The 14357-nt window shown below is 41.0% G+C and overlaps 1 protein-coding gene across 8 annotated transcripts in view; it reads right to left on the bottom strand.

The window, feature by feature from the left end:
* Positions 1-7331: 7331 nt before the first annotated feature.
* acot7 (acyl-CoA thioesterase 7) overlaps positions 7332-14357 on the bottom strand; it is a 70846-nt gene continuing 63820 nt past the window's right edge. For all 8 annotated transcript variants that reach the window (XM_036988074.1, XM_036988072.1, XM_036988071.1 and 5 more), the window contains one exon: positions 7332-7781. In XM_036988074.1, the coding sequence (XP_036843969.1) occupies positions 7683-7781 (99 nt within the window). In that variant the 3' untranslated portion in view covers positions 7332-7682. The remainder of the gene's footprint in view (positions 7782-14357) is intronic.

Below are 14357 nucleotides of genomic sequence, written 5' to 3'. Positions count from 1 at the left end.
GAGTGACACGCATAGTCCTTAGCTCATAGAACCATTACACCCTCCTATTTATCAATAGTTTTTTGTCCTCAGCCACTTGTTTTCCAATAATATTCTTTATGCTTCTTCTCGTGGTCCCTTTTCGCTGACATTATTGCACTTGTTACGTGACACATAAGACTTCTTTCCTGGTGATTCTGCATGAGTGGGTTTCCCTCCAGGCGCTCAGATTGTAGGCTAGTGAGAAATACTAATAAACATAGCTACATGACAACCATGAGAACAGAGATTAAATAGTTGGGCAGCATTATACAAATCAAGTGAAGTTATGTCATCCTTGGCAGAGAATATCCTTTTTCCATCTCAAAGTGAGCTGCACAATGTACTGCAGTGCATACAGGGCCTGACATCTTTTTTGTGGGCCCGTTACGCATTTCAACTGATGTCCAACCTGCGATGTGCAGTATGCACTGTAGGCTACTTGAAGACTGAAGGTGAGGCTACATCTTCCAGCTAAGAGGTAACTATGCTGGAAAGCACAATCTGGAAATAAAATATTCTATAGTGTGAATAAGGCATAAGGATCTCTACTCACCTTAATAATTATTTTCTTTCATTTTATTTTATTATTTTCTGAGGGGTGAGACAATGTCCTACGCAACAAATTGGACAGTGTTACCTAGTGTTGATTTTTCAGTGTAACATTTCTGGTGTTGATTCAGAGTTACAAATGAACTTTGTAAGTGTTAAATTAACACTCATTGGTGTAAAAGAACCCCAGTGTTGGTGTTAATAACCAGATTTGGAACAAAACATGATCATATTTGCCAGCATGCTCAAATGTAGGTTGATTTTGACAATTGTTTGTTTCAATGTAAATGTTTTTGCATTTACATTGATGAATTAGACTTATGCTACTCAAATATAAATAACAAACTTTTCTCAACTAATCCAATCTCTTACTTGGACTTATTACACCCATTACTGAAATGGTTGTTCCAGTTTAAATGCTTTAGGTAGTCTCATATCTTAGTCTTGTCAACGCTGGAAGTCATTCTGAATGCAGGTTGTGGGTGAATAAAAATTCCAAATGTTGGATATCTCCACTCTGGATTCCAATAGAAATTACACATCACTTTGCAAGCCATCATAATGTGTACATTCTGATTGTGTTAAGAAATGTCATTTTTATGTTACATATTCAATTAGAATCTCACTTGGTGAAGGCCACAGGATTGAAAATGAACAAATGCAACAACCATGTCTTTGTCACTAACAAATACAGTCATGAGTGGTAACTCACAATTCACTTGAAAGGCAAGGTGTACTGGAAAATATGCAAATAAGGCTTTACACTAAGCAAATGATTAATTTAACATTGAAACGTGTGGACCCATAGACACGTTTAAAGGAAAACTCCACCCCAAAACAATCTTTTGGTATGTAACTTTCAAAATACAGAAATCCTCCCCTGCATGATGCATTTTGATTGAACCAGAGAATTTGCTGTCTATATCATCTTATATTGTGTTTCCAAGATAGCTCATGAAAAAGGATTTGGGACCTTATTTTGAGGGCCTCTACATTAGGCCTACAATCCGATCTGAAAGACCATGCAAAGATGCATTCAACATCAAATATAACATTTCAAATGTTATCCCACCCATACACCACAATTACAACAAGGTCACGGGAGGCAACCTATAGCCATTGCATGCATTGCCTTACATGTATTGTCTCAATACCGTTCTGGTGTCCATAGCAATGCATTGTGTTAGGTGATTGTGGGCTCCACGTGACATGCTTGTAAGGAGTAGCATTAATGAGCATCTGTACTGTAACAACATCTCAGGATGGAAATATTCCATTAATTGAGCACCCCAAGCCACTTCAGATGAGCTGAGTAACTATTTGGCTGTCTGTAACATCCATACCAAATATTCATCATTCTGAGATCATTCCCACGCCGGAGGATATTCAAAGTGAAAGAAAAAAAACGAATACTGTAGTACTACAGTGTGTGTGTGTGTGTGTGTGTGTGTGTGTGTGTGTGTGGTCTTGTTCTTCTATCCTCGAGAGGACCTGAAATCCTCCAAAGTCCTCGTGGGGACATTTCCCACGGCTCCACGAGGAAAAAGGCTATTTTAAATGTAGGGGTTCGATTTACGGTTATGATTATAATTAGAGTCTGAGTTAAGGATTATGGGTTAAGATTACGGTTAAGGCTAGGGAAGATTTGGAATGGAAATCAATGTTTAGGTCAATTCTCAATCAATTCTTCATTGTGGCTTAACAAACTGGCATCCCAGCATCCAATCTATCCATAGTAGTAGATACTATTGATTTAATATAAGGAGATCAGTGAGCTTTGATCACTGGATGAGCACACTGCAAGGGTTATCACAGGTCATGTATGAGAACAGAGAGAGAGAGATGGAGAGATAGTGAGAGAGGGATAGAAAGAGAGATGGAGGGATAGCGATAGAGATGGAGAGAGATAGGGAGAAAGACAGAGCAGGGCCCTTTCCTGTGTGACGCTTCGTGACCTGGAAGTAAAGTGACAGAAGGCATCCCCGCCCACTGTGTCTGCAGGGCAACACAGGTCTGCCCGTCTCCCACCTCCTGTGTGAGCTCAGCCAACCTCCCTCAGCAGTCCTACTGTACACACCAGCATTGAATACTTTGGGAACACATTTGAAGGTCTGCTTATTAAGTTCAGAGGTCAGTAGAAACAATAACAACACAAATCTACATGACTTCCGGTCTAATCTAAACTAGTCTGTGCTTGTGTTTGTGAATACACTTTTCCGTTTCTGGCAGCTAAGAATTCTTAAAGCATGACCCTTTAAGCAGCCGTACACTCACTACCCTGCTGACAAAACTTGCATAGAGCAGCATAGCTTGGTCCAGCATAGGTGTAGGTGTTGCTGGGGACCAGCCTTCACTGTGTTGTCGTGGTGACCAGGCTCCGCTGTGCTTTGCTGTTGACCTGCCTTTGCTGTGTTTTCGTGGTCCCTTCACTGCGTTTTTGTGGTGACCAGCCCTCGCTGTGCTTTGCTATTGACCAGCATAAGCTGATCCCCAGCAAAACCAGCATTAAGTCACATCATGCTGGCTTGCAAAGTTATGTTTAATTCCTATTGGAATGCAGCCAGAGTGGGGATATCTAACAATTGGAACTTTATTTCACAGAAATATGCATTCAGAATGACTGCCAGGGTTAGAAAGGAAAATAAGTGTGACTACTCAAACCATCTAAACTGGATCAACCATTTCAGTAACAGGTGCAATAAGTCCAACTAACAAATTGGATTAGTTTACACAAATGTATGTTATTTATCTTTGTGTACAACAAACAAAAAAGATAATGAAACAAACAATCCTAAAAATCAACTGCAATAGAGCATGCTGGGAAATATGATGTTGCTTAACCAGCTAGTGTCTGACCATGCTAGATCAGCATGGACCAGCTTGGTCACCAGCATAAGCTGGTGTGTGTCCAAAAAACACTGAAGGCTGATCACCAGTGTCCAAAACACAGAGAAGGCTGGTCCTCAGTGTCCAAAACACAGCGGAGACTGATCACCAGTGTCCAAAACACAGAGAAGGCTGGTCACAAGTGTCCAAAACACAGCGAAGACTGATCACCAGTGTCCAAAACATAGTGAAGACTGATCACCAGTGTCCAAAACATAGTGAAGACTGATCACCAGTGTCCAAAACATAGCGAAGACTGATCACCAGTGTCCAAAACATAGTGAAGACTGATCACAAGTGTCCAAAACATAGTGAAGACTGATCACCAGTGTCCAAAACATAGTGAAGACTGATCACCAGTGTCCAAAACATAGTGAAGACTGATCACCAGTGTCCAAAACATAGTGAAGGCTGATCACCAGCAATACCTGCTAGACCATGCTGGTAAACCAGCATAACCAGCTCGACAATGCTAGTCAGACCAGCATCTGACCAGCACTGACCAGCATAGACCAGAAAATACCAGCATGAAATGTATGCTGTTTCCTTTTCTTCAGCAGGGTTCATGGGATTGGTTCATTTAACTCACTCTTTTTCCAGTGGCAGCATCTCGTATTTCTAGGTTTGTGTTCTTCCTCTAGCTCTCAAAGAGTAGGCCAATATCCCCTTGTTATTTATCTTCTAGTTTATTTTTCTCCAACAGCAAGTTGCCTCTAACAGTATGCCTATGAGTAGACTTGGACTGTTGGCCACAGTATACAGCATACCAGAGTTTTAACATTCAAGAGCTTATTTGTTTTTACATGAACCTTGTGGATGTTAGCTAGATAGGCTGCATTTCTATTCATCCTTTAACGGTCGTTTGGCCCTGCCATCAGTGAACACCTTAGTGATCGTGACTCTCCCCACTATGCACAGCGGGTGGAACCTATAAAACAGGCCGGGAGCCAGCGTTGATGAAACCAGATTGCTCTCTCTTTTTCTCTCTCTCTCCTCCGGATCGTTTATTCCCTCCATCCCTCCCTCCTAATGGGTTTCCTCCCGTCATTGTGGATAATTCGTCTTCCAAATAGCCTTGTCAGTATCCACATTGGGTAAGAGCGCGAGGCGGCCGCAAACCCCCTAAGGCTGGGCTGGAATGTTGGGAACACGTCCCGGGCCGTACGAAGGAGGAGGAGGAAACGACCTGAGACACAGTCTTTATGAAACAGGTTAGGCTATAGAATATAGATACACTCCGCAAAGGAGCAGTGGTGTCATGTACTTAAGTAAAATTACTTTAAAGTACTACTTAAGTAGTTTTTTGTGGTATCTGTACTTTACCATTTTACTTCACTACATTCCTAAATAAAATAATGTACATTTTCCTTGACACCCAAATGTACTCGTTACACTTATCAAGAGAACATCCCTGGTCATCCCTACTGCCTCTGATCTGGTAGACTCATTAAACATAAATGCTTTGCTTGTAAATGATGTCTTGAGTGTTGGAGTGTGCCCCTGACTATCCGTCAATAAAAAATACAAATAAAATTGTGCCGTCTGGTTTGCTTTAATATAAAGAATTTGAAATGATTTTTTACTTTTGATACTTAACTACATTTGAGCAATTCCATTTACTTTTGATACTTAACTATATTTAAAAACAAATACTTTTGGACTTTTACTCAAGTAGTATTTTACTGGGTGACTTTCACTTTTACTTTAGTCATTTTCTATTAAGGTATCTTTACTTTTACTCAAGTATGACAATTGGGTACTTTTTCCACCACTGCAAAGGAGTGCCAGTATGCATCTTATTTGTATTGTTGGGAGTGAGGAACAAGGATGAGGGGGAGTGAGGATGGACAGTGAGATATACTCACAAGACGAAGTAGTTAAAGTAGTTAATAGAAGGCGTGTACTCAATGCGTTTCAGCACATTGAAAGTTCCTCATTATTACTTTAAACGGGACTGTCTCAGTAAATGCAGCATTTTAAAAAATTCAATAATCAAAATGATACTAGTTAGCTCTCCACTATCTGGTGGAGTTGCAGGCCTGGTTGTGTGTATAGCCTACGTGGTATATTAGCAGTGTTATTGAACAGGCCAGATACTTTATCTGAGATAAAACTCTGTCTACAACCCCCTTTCCTCTCCTCATATTCCCTCTTCCTCTTCCATTTCATTTTCAATGGGACAATTAAAAGCACACAGCTGTGAAGACAATAACCTTCGGGAGTCCAATGACACACTGTCTTGCTGTGTAACCTTACGCCTGTTTAAATAGTAGGAAAAACTATCTCAAACAGCCATATAGATACTATCCCAAAATGGGAAAACTATACTACTATACTTTTGATGGCTTAAAGCAGTGGTTAACAACCTTGGTTCATGTTTGTTATACATTTTCTTGATTTAGATGGTGTCTCCTATTAGTTGCATCTTTACCGTAGCAGGCAGGTGACTAGGTGAAAAGAAATCTAAGACCAGGGACTTCATCTTCTGAATGTAGAGTTGCCTCGGGATCCCTATTTGGAGATATTTGAATAGCTGTTGATCTATGTTCATTTAGCTAGGGATGTTGGTTGGTCCCGGAGGCAACAATCTACGTGCCAGAGGTCTGTCGTGTTGCATGGAAACACACCACACACATGCACACACACACATATGAACACACACACACACGCACGCGCACACACACACACACACACACACACACACACATAGGCTAAATGTTGTATAGTCCTATCAACACATCAGGCAACTGGAGAATCCCTGCATCTATCGTGAGAGAGCGAAAGAGAGAGAAAGACAGAGAGAGAGAGAGAGAGAGAGAGAGAAAGAGGGAGAGATGAAGAGAAAGACCGTGAAACAGTGGAGAGCGAGAGTAGGGAGCCAGATTAAGGGTTGTTCCACCTCAAGAAGCACAAGAAAGAGGATTTTGACACCCACCATCTCAGAGTGTGCTGAAATTGTTTCTGTAGTTAAAAACAAATAAGATTGTCATTCCTGAAACATTATTTTGTTGAAATATAATTGGATCTTTGGACCATAATGAATTGCTTTTATGCACAACTGGCTTGACCACACAATTTATTTTCATCATGAGCAAAAGCTATTGGCTTTCTACCTAAAGTGGCAAAGAAAATATTGTGATCCATTTATTTGAGACCAGCAAAATTAATATAAGGGTGTGGCAGCAGCAGGAACAGCGGCACCTAGTGGACAAAACCTGTTACTTTCAAACAAATGTATGAAAAAGAATGCAAGAGACTTCAATGGCAGATTTCTCTGAATAGGGGAAAAAAAATATCAGATTCACAGGTTACATGGGATGAAGAAGCAATACTCCAAGCCACAGCTCCATACTACTTGTCAGACATAGAGAGCTGATACTGTAAACTGGTTGTTGGGGTGGGATTGGCGTGGGGTGTGGGGGGGTCCGTGGGTGGCTTTTTACCATTTTATTGGATTCCTCATGTCTTACTCAATGGTAGGAAGAAGTTTGCTCCAAATCGGATGTTGTGTACTATAATTATTGGATATTATATGAATCCTATCATTAAAAAGGGCCAATTTGGTTGTAATTAGTTAGCTTAATTAGCTCAAATAAAAATGCAACAAAATAATGTTGCAAGGAACGCTAATGTTATCTGTTTCTAACTACCAAAACTATTCCTGAACAATCTGAGATGGTGGGTGTCATGTCTTGCTGAAATGACAAGAGAGCGAGTGAGTGAGAGAGGGAAGGAGCAGAGTCATAGCCCCCGAGCCAGGGACTGATTTCTGTGTGAACGACAGAATGCATAAAATATGTTTAGTGGATGCCCTCTCAGCCAAGGCAAGCCCGGGCCTAGGACATCAGTGAGCAAGCAAAGGACAGACAGAAACATCTGGCTACCATGTACAGTATTTATTTACTTTAAATGTATTTATCAATGCATATACAGACCCATAACTTTGCACACAGACTGATCGTCGATAGCCTTCTTAAATAAAAATCTTTGACGATAAAATAAAGATACATACGTATCTCCTTTCTTTTACATACACATATAGACACTTTGGTGTGCAGCAATGAAGCTTACATTAAAAAGTCAAGAAGAGTATGATGAATTTTTTCAAGTCATACATTTTTTCAAGTCAGACCCCATCTATTTTAGTTTTAGGTTTAGTAATAAGATAGGGAAGTTTTCCATCTAAGTGCTGTGGGTTGGATGATGGAGTATTCCGGGTTGTGGTGTCATTGTTGGCGCTCCTTGTCTGCCAGTCTCTTTGCCTTATTCTGGAGATATCGCATTTTGCCATCCTCAAAACGCCTCTGCTCCTCATCTCCTTCAAGCTGTGGAAAGAGAAAGGCGGCCATTTTTAGTACAGTTTCACCCAGATCAACATACACATACACACACCGTGTCTTTGAGCCCCATCCACACTCACTTCTGTCAAGTCTTTTACACCCCTGTCGACACTATTGTTGCGTGGGACTATTTTCTTCAGTCGCGCTGCACTTGGCTGCATCATGGGAAGACTTGGTCGCTGGCTGCACAGTGTTAATGAAGCTGCCTGGCAACCTCATGACAACCTCACGACTAACACAACAATTACAGCAGTGTCAAATATCCTTACATGGTACTGTTTCATCGCTAGGATGTTGCTTCCATCCACTCACAGTGTATAGTGACAGGGACACTATCAATATGTGTGCGTGTGTGTGTGTGTGACCTATTTCCCTGCATTCCCTGTCTGCTGTGAACATACACACCAACAAAACCCAAATCCTGTCACTTCACTCAGGCTGGTGCACAAGGCAAGCCAGGGTGACACATTGATGGATGGATGCACCCATCACACATGCCTCACTCGTACTGAAGCATATTTCCCCAAACATTTCTAGCATGAGTTCCACTGGAATATTGTGTGGCTCTGATGTTATGCTCACTACACATTGGAGCTATTTCAGTATCATTTCTATGTGAAACTGAAGCAATTTCAGTTTGTATAAGCAAGTATAATATCTTCTGATAAGGCTGATAATATGTTGTCTCTCCATGTATCAAAATGTTCTCCCGAGTGGCGCAGCGGTCTAAGGCACTACATCTCAGTGCTAGAGGCATCATTACAGACCCGGGTTGATTTCAGGCTGTATCACAACCGTCTGTAGTTGGAAGTCCCATAGGGCGGCGCACAATTGGCCTAGCGTCGTTAGGGCTTGGCCGGGGTAGGCCGTCATTGTAAATAAGAATGTGTTCTTAACTGACTTTCCTAGTTAAATAACGGCTAAATAAAATAAAATATCAAGTCCACTGGTTGTGTAATGAGTGAGTAATGTTGAATAAAATGGGTGGGTTACTATAAAGTTCATAAAGGTGTTACAGAACGTTCATGTCAGGGGTTATAAACAGTTCTAATAATAAATCATCATGTTTCATCTGTAGAGTGCAAGTTCTGAATGCCTATACGCTGTGCACTTCTTTCAAATTGTATCCCCTAACTGTTCATGTCATGACACATAGAATCTCACACTGCAAGCTCCGAATACAAAATCAATTAACAGCCTGAAACAACCAGTTGCAACCATGGCTGTTGGCACACATACATGCATGCACAGACCCGTGCACACAAACACACACACATAGACACACACAAACATGCCGTGGGCAAAACTGTGCAATTTACCATGACTCTGCATATTTGTGCACCTGTTGACAGATGGCACACCGTGGATTCACCACATCCAGCTACAGGGTCCTTAGCCATGACAAACCCATCTTTACATAACTATTAATCAGTGGGTGGCGGTGGCCCAGTGGTCAAAGCCGCTGCCCCTGGAACTTATGAATCAGGGCTCACATCACACGGGTTCAAAGCCAACCCATGGCTTTTATTGTACACTTCCTCCTCCTACTTACCTACCTATCAAATTTAAATGTAAGTGTCTAACTGGTAAGAACACCTTTTGATATACATGATATATATGAGTGGAACAAACTACCACAGCAACTCAAAGCAACGCAGGCCATAACTTCATTTAAAAAGAATGTCAAAAGCTGGCTAATGATCGAGCAATAGAAAACAACTGTTGATGTCTGTATACAACGCTCCAGGCTATGACAATGTCTTCCTGTTCTTTGTTTTATTATGTGTTACACAGTACCAGTCAAAAGTTTGGACACACCTACTCATTCAAGGGTTTTTCTATATTTTTACTATTTTCTACATTGTAGAATAATAGTGAAGACATCAAAACTATGAAATAACACATATGGAATCAAGTTGTAACCAGAAAAGCGTTAAACAAATCTAAATATATTATATATTTGAGATTCTTCAAAGTAGCCACTCTTTGCCTTGATGACAGCTTTGCACATTCTTGGCATTCTCTCAACCAGCTTAATGAATGGGATGCATTTCAATTAACAGGTGTGCCTTGTTAAAAGTTAAGTTGTGGAATTTCTTTCCTTCTTAATGCGTTTGAGCCAATCAGTGTTGTGACAAGGTAGGGGTGGTATACAGAAGATAGCTCTATTTGGTAAAATACCAAGTCCATATTATGGCAAGAACCGCTCAAATAAGCAGAGAAATGACAGTCCATCATTACTTTAAGACATGAAGGTCAGTCAATCCAGAACATTTCAAGAACTTTGAAAGTTTCCTCAAGTGCAGTTGCAAAAACCAACAAGCGCTATGATGAAACTGGCTCTCATTAGAGTTACCAGCACCTCAGAAATTGCAGCCCAAATAAATGCTTCACAGACTTCAAGTAACACACATCTCAACATCAACTGTTCAGAGGAGACTGCGTGAATCAGGCCTTTGTCGTCGAATTGCTGCAAAAAAAACACTACTAAAGGACACCAATAATAAGAGACTTGCTTGGACCAAGAAACACGAGCAATGGACATTAGACCTGTGGAAATCTGTCCTTTTGGTCTGATGAGTCCAAATGTTTTATTTTTGGTTCCAACCGTCGTGTCTTTGTGAGACGCAGAGTAGGTGAACGGATTATCTCTGCATGTATGGTTCCAACCATGAATGGAGGAGGAGTGATTGTGTAGAGGTGCTTTGCTTGTGGCTGTCTGTAATTTATTTAGAATTCAAGGTGCACTTAACCAGCATGGCTACCACAGCATTCTGCAGCGATACGCCATCCCATCTGGTTTGCACTTAGTGGTACCATATATATAATTTATTTCTTCAACAGGACAATGACCCAACACACCTCCAGGCTGTGTAAGGGCTATTTGACCAAGAAGGAGAGCGATGGAGTGATGCATCAGATGACCTGGCCTCCACAATCACCCAACCTCAACCCAATTGAAATGGTTTGGGATGAGTTGGACCGCAGAGTGAAGGAAAAGCAGCCAACAAGTGGTCAGCATATGTGGGAACTCCTTCAAGACTGTTGGAAAAGCATTCCAGATGAAGATGGTTGAGAGAATGCCAAGAGTGTGCAAAGCTGTCATCAAGGCAAAGGGTGGCTACTTTGAAGAATCTTTGTTTAACACTTTTTTGGTTACTACTTGATTCAATATGTGTTATTTCATAGTTTTGATGTCTTCACTATTATTCTACAATAGTAAAAAATAAAGAAAAACCATTGAATGAGTAGGTGTGTCCAAACCTTTGACTGGTACTGTATAACACATAACAAAACAAAGAACAGGAAGACATTGTCATAGCCTGGAGCATTGTATACAGACATCAACAGTTGTTTTCTATTGCTGTGAGTAGGTGTATCCAAACTTTTGACTGGTACTGTCCCGACCGTTGTATAAATAAGTGGACCAAGGCACAGCGTGAGTAGAGTTCCACATTTTATTAATAGTGAAACTTCCAAAAACAACAAAGATAAAACGATCGTGCAATACGTAGCGCACATAGGCACTAATACGAAACAATATCCCACATCGTAGGTGGGAAAAAGGACAAACTAAGTATGATCCCCAATTAGAGGCAACGATAATCAGCTGCCTCCAATTGGGAACCATACTCACACACAAACATAGAAACACAATACCTAGAACCCCCCTAGTCACGCCCTGACCTAAAACACCATAGAGAACCCCGAGGGCTCTCTATGGTCAGGGTGTGACAGGTACTGTATGTGTAATTATCCGCCGCCATTGTTGCAACCCCTATTACCATTCTGTTCAACCTCTCTTTCGTATCGTCCAAGATCCCTAAAGATTGGAAAGCTGCCGTGGTCATCCTCCTCTTCAAAGGGTGACACACTAGACCCAAACTGTTACAGACCTATATCCATCCTGCCCTGCCTTTCTAAAGTCTTTGAAAGCCCAGTTAACAAACAGATAATGACCATTTCGATTCCCACCGTACCTTCTCAGCTGTGCAATCAGGTTTCCGAGCTGGTCACGGGTGCACCTCAGCCACGTTCAAGGTACTAAACAATATCATAACTGCCATCGATTAAAAGACAGTACTGTGCAGCCGTCTTCGTCGACCTGGCCAAGGCTTTCAACTCTGTAAATCACCGTATTCTTATCGGCAGACTCAACAGCCTTGGTTTCTCAAATGACTGCCTCGCCTGGTTCACCAACTACTTCTCAGATAGATTTCAGTCGGTCAATTGTGTGTCAGTGTGCCTGTTGTCCGGACCTCTGGTAGTCTCTATGGGGGTACCACAGGGTTCAATTCTCGGGCCGACTCTTTTCTCTGTATATATCGATGTCGCTCTTGCTGCGGATGATTCCCTGAGCCACCTCTACGCAGACGACACCATTCTGCAAACATCTGGCCTTTCTTTGGACACTGTCTTAACAAACCTCCAAACGAGCTTCAATGCCATACAACACGAATTCCATAGCCTCCAACTGGTCTTAAACGCTAGTAAAACTAAATGCATGCTTCTGAACCGATTGCATCCCACACTCGCCCACCCAACTAGCATCACTACTCTGGACGGTTCTGACTTAGAATACGTGGACAACTACAAATACCTAGCTAGACTGTAAACTCTCCTTCCAGACTCATATTAAACATCTCCAATCCAAAATTAAATCTAGAATCGGCTTCCTATTTCGCAACAAAACCACCTTCACTCACGCTGCAAAACATACCCTCGTAACACTGACTATCCTACCGATCCTCGACTTTAGCGATGTCATTTACAAAATATGCCTCCAACACTCTACTCAGCAAACTGGATGCAGATAAATCACAGTTCCATCCGTTTTGTCACCAAAGCCCCATATACAACCCACCACTGCGACCTGTATGCTCTCGTCGGCTGGCCCTCGCTTCATATTCGTCGCCAGACCCACTGACTCCAGGTCATTTATAAGTCTCTGCTAGGTAAAGGTTGCCTTATCTCAGCTCACTGGTCACCATAACAACACCCACCCGTAGCACGCACTCCAGCAGGTACAGTGGGGCAAAAAAGTATTTAGTCAGCCAACAATTGTGCAAGTTCTTCCACTTAAAAAGATGAGAGTGGCCTGTATTTTTCATCATAGGTACACTTCAACTATGACAGACAAAATGAGAAATAAAATCCAGAAAATCACATTGTAGGATTTTTTATGAATTTATTTGCAAATTATGGTGGAAAATAAGTATTTGGTCAATAACAAAAGTTTATCTCAATACTTTGTTATATACCCTTTGTTGGCAATGACAGAGGTCAAACGTTTTCTGTAAGTCTTCACAAGGTTTTCACACACTGTTGCTGGTATTTTGGCCCATTCCTCCATGCAGATCTCTTCTAGAGCAGTGATGTTTTGGGGCTGTTGCTGGGCAACAAGGACTTTCAACTACCTTGTGAAGACTTACAGAAAACGTTTGACCTCTGTCATTGCCAACAAAGGGTATGTAAAAAAGTATTGAGATAAACTTTTGTTATTGACCAAATACTTATTTTCCACCATAATTTGCAAATAAATTCATAAAAAATCCTACAATGTGATTTTCTGGATTTTTTTTCTCATTTTGTCTGTCATAGTTGAAGTGTACCTATGATGAAAATTACAGGCCTCTATCATCTTTTTAAGTGGGAGAACTTGCACAATTGGTGGCTGACTAAATACTATTTTGCCCCACTGTATATAGCGTCGCGTTCGGTTTGTTATTCTTAGTTTGTTCTTCGTTAATAAAAGAAGGATGTATTCAAATCACGCTGCGCCTTGGTCTCCTCACTATGATGAACGTGGCACACAGGTGGTTGTATTTTGTTTTAAATTGTGAAATAAATCTGTATATCTATGAGAATATACCAAAAATATGGGTTTTTTTTTTCAAGGGTTCTCAACCCTTTCCTTTCTGATGCCCACTGAGATCCGACAATATTATTATTATACATACAATAATATTATTTCGAAAAATATGGGTTGTCTTTAAATCAGGGATAATATTGGTATTCTTAAAAAAAACACGATTGGCCGATTGCAGCCATTGGTGGCCAACGTATTTTCTCCAGGTGATCTCTCGTTAAACCATATGAGCTCAAATCCCCCGCACAGCTGATCACAATTGAAACCATTACTGATCACTGTACTACTGCTCTCTAAAGCTTTTATCTGTGTTAACTTCTACTCCTGCTTTCCTCCAAAATCTTTCAAGAGTTTTCAACCTCCACAGGATTTTATTATCTCTGGTATAAATTAAACATACTCATTTTGCCAGACTAATGTCACATCCTGACTTTAGTTCCTTTTGTATGTCTCTATTTTAGGTTGGTCAGGGCGTGAGTTGGGGTGGGCATTCTATGTTTTGTTCTTGTGTTTATATTTCTATGTGTTTGGCCTGGTATGGTTCCCAATCAGAGGCAGCTGTCAATCGTTGTCTCTGATTGAGAACCATACTTAGGTAGCCTGTTTTCCCACTTTTGTTTGTGGGTGGTTATTTTCCGTTTCAGTGTTTTCACCATACGGGACTGTTTCGGTTTCTCTTTATTCTCTTGTTC

The sequence above is a fragment of the Oncorhynchus mykiss genome, chromosome 9, assembly GCF_013265735.2.
Source record: "Oncorhynchus mykiss isolate Arlee chromosome 9, USDA_OmykA_1.1, whole genome shotgun sequence".
Lineage (NCBI taxonomy): Eukaryota > Metazoa > Chordata > Actinopteri > Salmoniformes > Salmonidae > Oncorhynchus > Oncorhynchus mykiss.
This window is presented reverse-complemented; position numbering and strand designations above follow the sequence as displayed.